The 6,000-nt window shown below is 41.6% G+C and overlaps 1 protein-coding gene across 2 annotated transcripts in view; it reads left to right on the top strand.

Moving 5' to 3' along the window:
- LOC103393707 (E3 ubiquitin-protein ligase SMURF2) overlaps nucleotides 1-6,000 on the top strand; it is a 30,995-nt gene that overhangs the window by 10,726 nt on the left and 14,269 nt on the right. For both annotated transcript variants that reach the window (XM_025064441.1, XM_017040340.2), the window contains 3 exons: nucleotides 2,647-2,685; nucleotides 3,206-3,314; nucleotides 5,672-5,805. In XM_025064441.1, the coding sequence (XP_024920209.1) occupies nucleotides 2,647-2,685; nucleotides 3,206-3,314; nucleotides 5,672-5,805 (282 nt within the window). The remainder of the gene's footprint in view (nucleotides 1-2,646; nucleotides 2,686-3,205; nucleotides 3,315-5,671; nucleotides 5,806-6,000) is intronic.

The following is a 6,000-nucleotide window of genomic DNA, read 5'->3' as shown; positions in this document are numbered from 1 at the left end:
TTGACTTTGACTCCATGCGTTGTTAGCTAAAGCATGATGGTCAGTGAGAACTGACTATACCTCTGAGATTATTCTGGATTATATTCTGGGTCATATTCGTCCACTGTTGCAATAACGATTAACAACTGCAAATATTTGCGTGTGTATTAAAAACTTCCTATATTCCTAAGGTACGTTTAGGGAATGCTGCTGTTGTCGCTGTTGACGCTGTTGACACTGTTGACACTCCAGGTTTTCAGTCAGACATCGATTGAAGAACTGCAGGTAGATCTCCGTTTGTATTTTGTCTCACTGCCAGTGACTGTTACTATAGTGACATACTCACCCTTCCTTCCATAGACATCACATGATCCCTCCCTCTCCAGGTGTTTGGCTTGAGTGTAGTGAACCCCATTGATTGGCCTGCACAGTGGAGCTCTTTGAGTCCCGGCCTGTGAGAAACTCTGGTTGTCGTCTGGTCACAGGTGGGACGAGGACTTGGTTTCATTTAGTGTTGTTGTTGTTGTTGTTCTTGTGCTTAGCAGGATGTAGCCAAACTAAGACTAGCTAACACCTGGTGGTGTTAGCCTAGCTTGTCTTGTCTGGTACTGTTTGGCCTTCTAATGCAGAAAGCCAACATGAGACCAATGTGCTGCTGTCACAGCTTCATGCCGACTCAATGGTCAGGACTGTGGTTATTCAGAATTCCTAGTTTTTATGAGGCAGAGAGTTCCACTGCAACAACTCTGTCAGGGTTAGGATTCAAGCTGCCCAAACGGTAAATGATCATGTTTGACTGGATTTTTATTATTTCTGCTCTGAGTTTCTGGGGTATCTACTCCTCCTGCTCCTCCTGCTCCTCCTGCCCACCAGTCTGTACTGCACTCTCTGGCTGTGTGGTGAGGCGGTGCGACAGGAATCAGAATCACAGACAACACAGAGCAACCCTTCTCTCACACTTATCTCTGTGCTGCCATGACAACGGAGGATGGACCGGGATTTCATGGTAATGCAGTATATTATAAAAGTAAAAAAGACCAGAACCTAAATGTTAAATAAAGTAGAACTTGTCATAAATTAATGAAGAAGACAATTCTGAAATATTTAATCAAATATATCACTTATATTCTAATATAATATATAATATAGTCCGACACCTGAGTTTTTTTAAATTAGATGCAGAAAAAAAATTATTTTATAGGAACTGAATACACACACTCACACAGTCACACACTCACACGCTGACCAACATTGTCTCTCTGGTATCTGCGATTCCAGTGGTTTTCTGTACATTTTCTGTTTTTAGCTGTAACCCTCCCCCCGTCCCCCCATTCTTCCCCCATGTTTTTCTAAGGAGTCTGTACACACAAGTGTATAAATAGGGTTGCTTTCATGCTATGGCTCTTTCCCAGGGGGTCCTGGGGTCTGTTGTGGGTCTGTCCTCACTGTCCCTCAAAGATTTAAAGAACAGAGTTTCTAAACCGTTTAACCTTTTGAATATGTTGTCAAAACTTCTACTTGAGTCTTTTATTTTGATTTTTGACTTTTTCACATGATGGAAGTTGCATGTTCTCAGAGGCATGATCAAAAAAGACTGTCACCTGTTCCTGTGTGTGTGTGTGTCTGTGTGTTCAGAAAGAGTTTGACTAACAGCAGTACGTCCCAGATGTTTTAGAGATAAGGTGGGTTTCACTGGAACGTAACACATTCCCAGGGATGTTTGGGGAAAGAAATTCTTCCTCATCTGTGGAGCATGTTCTGCCCCCCCCGTCCCTCCCCGACTGAGAGTAAGTGTGACCAATTCTGTGGTCTGTTTTCACTTCTCTTTTCCCCATACAGTGTTCTTGTGGTTAAGTATGAGTCTCGAGTTGTAGTTCACACACTTTGATGTCCACAGCTGATCACTGGTGTCATTAATCCACAGTCCACTGTGAAGAACCTTTTCATCCTCCGCCTCCTGTGGTGTCATGGTGGGCTCAATTATTTTAACTGGGCCCAGAGTGATATTTCACACGCTGTGGTTGGCTGTCTGGGAATGTGTGGTTGCTTGATGACAAGTCAACGGCTGTTCATTGATTGGCTATTGCTACAGCTTTGCCCTTGTCTATTTGTGTTAGCAAAGTAAAGTCTGAGCTGCCTCACTTGCACATCACAGGGAAGAAGAGGGCGGGGCATGGGAAAAGACCTAAGACTAGATATCATCAGATACATTCAGTGGTTGTTGGTTTGAAGCTGGTCAAGTTGAGAAAATTCTGCAGCTCCCTCTCGCTCTTTAACCCTCTCTCTCTCTCGCTGTCTCTCTCTTTCCGTCTCTCTCTCTCTCTACAATATATGTATATATATTTAATTAATACTTTTCAGATCCGATCAGTTCTACTTGATGCCATTTGGACTTTAGATGTACTTATTTGATGATACTCACACGTGCCCTCAACACACGGCGCTTCTTCCTGTTCAGGATTGACTCACTGCAGTTGGACTCTGTCAGTGTTTGGTGTCAGAGAATTACAGTGAAGCTGTAGGGAAGTAGTTGTTTGTGTAGTGTGACCAGGTGGGTTAGGGTTAGGGTTAGGGTTGGCAGTCGATTGTTAACTGAATATGAAGTCATGTTAATGTGTTGTCACTTTAACGACAGTCAACTTATTCTTGGTGCTTTCTCCTTTTCAGTCCTCTGTGCCAAAAACCTTGCCAAGAAAGACTTTTTCCGTAAGTAACCGTACTTATATCTGTATTTTTGATAAATGAATAAATCACATGACCAAGTCTTTGCTCAAAACTAATTGAAATTCCTCAGTACAACATGAAATGTGAAAATGATTAAAGACAAATGGAAAAGAAATTGTGTTCTGAAAAGAGAAAATGTGTTTCAGCCACATTTGAATAAACCAACTATTTAAAAAATTGACAATGATCTGAAGTCTGATTGAATGTCATGATTTACCAACAGCAACAAGGACCAGAGGGTTTTGGTGTGTTTGGGTCGGGCTGTCATGGTAAAGGTTCTCTGTTCACTCCGGTGGAGAGCAGCATGAAGCCATGAATTAAAGTGTTGCAGCCCTTTATGTTGTGATGTACAAGCAGGGGTTAGTGTGTGTTAGTGTGTGTGTGTCATCTGTTTACAAATTTACAACTAGAAATGGCAGGGTTCCATCATATGAGTCTGTTTGACTCATTGTTCTTTATCATTGTCTTAAGTGCAGCACCCCCTGTCTTCTTTTATCTGCAGGTCTACCTGATCCTTTTGCCAAGGTGGTGGTAGACGGTTCAGGGCAATGCCACTCTACAGATACTGTGAGGAACACACTTGACCCCAAGTGGAATCAACACTATGATCTGTGAGTTCCACAGGAATGTCATGACTTTTCACACCTGTTCACACTAACCTGTTAACACAAACAATAACTACTGAGACCCATTACAGTCAAGGTTAGTCCCTTATATGTATAATTACTGGATCTGACAGTACCAACATCAGCAGGTAGAGGTCACTGCTTTAATTTGTGACTGATCCAAATGATAGGATTATTTATTAGGACAAATGTCCATAAAAATGTCCAACAGTCAGAGTGAAAATGTATCTTCATAGAGTTGGTGTATTTCAGTCATGACCTCTGCCCTGACCATCTGGACCGGGTCTGGTAGAACATGATTCTTTCTAGACTTCAGTCCAGTGGTTGTCCTCAACAATGTTAATCAGCCTACAGTCCTGGACAGACCATCTGACTGTGGTGTCAGTCAGAGACTGACTGACTGTCCTGATCTCAGTCAGACTGCTCTGACACAAGATGGGCCGCTGACCTGACCACAAGTGTGAAGGATGAACAGGAATGGACTAGTGTTCCCTCCCCCAGCAGCTACAGGTCCTCACCTGGTCCCTTACTTCACTGGTATTGTTCGGGTATTTCTGGAAATATGGTACTGGAAGTCTTTGGTGTTAGAGTGAAAAGAAAAGGTTCTATTACTGTAGAAATAGAACCTTTCAGTCCAGTTCCCTAACAGAACTCTTCAACCAGAGTCCCAGAGTCCTCAAGACCCAGGAGGTCAGAGGTCACCAGTCTGTGGCACCCTTCTTTGAGTCCTGCCGTTCCTCCTTCTTCCGAGAGAAGAAGGAGACAAACTAGGAGACAATGAGACCATTGACACCATAGGAGTTCTCCCAGTAGACCAGGCCTACAGCAGTGTAACCAAGGTATCTACAGGTTTATAATACGTCACGTGTTATGGTGTCATCTAAGCCTCTTTGATGGGTTGGTGGAGTATATGTTTAAAGGAGGAAAAATGTTTGATTTTTGCTGTTGATTCTTGACTCGTTAATCCATCCATCCATCCATTCAATTTCATCCGCTTAACCGTTACCGGGTCGCGGGGGCAGCAGTCTCCATGACCGCCACCCAGATCACACTGCACCGTACCAACCCCCCTGATCCTTCCTGTGGGTGGTGAGTCCACTGGCAGGTACCAACCGCACTAACCGGGATTCGAACTTGCCCGGTAGGTGAACCCTGGGGTTCCACACCTATGACAGAGACATTGCCTCTGGGCGCTTGTTAATATAATTAATATATAATTAATATATGTATTTATAGAATAGCTAGTCAATTATCTCCATCTCAACACATGATTTAATCAAAAATGTTTTGTTTTTTTAATTTTATTTTGCAGGTCCATTGCCCTGACTTTATTTGACTACAAACCGCAGTTTGATTTAATCCTATAATGCATGACCATCACACTGACTGAACCACCACTTAGAACTACCTCCACTTTATATCTGTAACTCCTCTCAACTCTCATTGCACCACTGTAAAATACATCCAATAATGCACTACTCTATAATTATTTACTCATACATATCTTACTTGATCTCAACTGCACTACTGTAAATACTGTAAAGATAATCATGCTGTATACAATAATTATAAATACTTGTACCCACACCTATACCCTGTTACAATCTGACATATACTTATATTTATAGCCCCTCATATTTATAACCAAATAACCTGTATAACCTGTTCATAGTCTGTACATTTACTACATTATAGTCTGTATATCCTTATAGTTATAGCATATTCATAACAATATTCATGTTTATATCTCCCACAACAATGTACATTTGTAATATACTTTTGCTAAAGCACTTCTGGATGGATGCAAACTGCGTTTCGTGTGCAATGACAATAAAGTTGAATTCTATTCTATTTTATTTTGAAGGTCCGTTGCCCTGACTTTATTTGACTACAAGCCACAGTTTGATTTAATCCTACAAGTGCATGACCATCCCACAGCTTCACAGGTCCAACCAACCCAGACAAAGAGCGGCCACTGACGTCACTCTCCTGCGCCGCCTCAGATTGCAAAGTTGAATTTTGATACCTTTAGTTCTATACCAATAGTTTAGATGATTGATTATTATTATTAATTTCATTTTTGAGTGATGAAAAAATAATTTCTGCTAATGCATTTTAATTTGAATTATGGTACCAATTGTCTTCCATAAGAAACAGCTACCATGAGATTTCAGAATAAAATTTGAATCATTTGACAGCTTTACCTTTTAGTTTAATTACATGGTGTTTAATTCAGTAAAATAAAGAGTAGAATGAACACATGTTGAAAGACCTTCATACACAGTACATATTCTTTCATTTCATTTGATTTAACTTTTTTGTACATTTTTCTCTCTCTTTAGATACGTTGGAAAATCTGACTCCATCACCATCAGTGTGTGGAATCACAAGAAGATTCACAAGAAGCAAGGAGCTGGTTTCCTGGGCTGTGTCCGCCTTCTGTCCAACGCCATCAACCGCCTTAAAGACACAGGCTGTGAGTAGTCTCTCTCTCTCTCTCTCTCTCCAACCCCCCTGATCCTTCCTGTGGGTGGTGAGTCCACTGGCAGGTACCAACCGCACTAACCGGGATTCGAACTTGCCCGGTAGGTGAACCCTGGGGTTCCACACCTATGACAGAGACATTGCCTCTGGGCGCTTGTTAATATAATTAATATATAATTAATATATG

This window comes from Cynoglossus semilaevis, chromosome 17 (genome assembly GCF_000523025.1).
Source record: "Cynoglossus semilaevis isolate Cse_v1.0 chromosome 17, Cse_v1.0, whole genome shotgun sequence".
NCBI classification, from domain to species: Eukaryota; Metazoa; Chordata; class Actinopteri; order Pleuronectiformes; family Cynoglossidae; genus Cynoglossus; species Cynoglossus semilaevis.
Note: the sequence above shows the minus strand (reverse complement) of the source record. Positions and strands in the feature narration are given on the sequence as shown.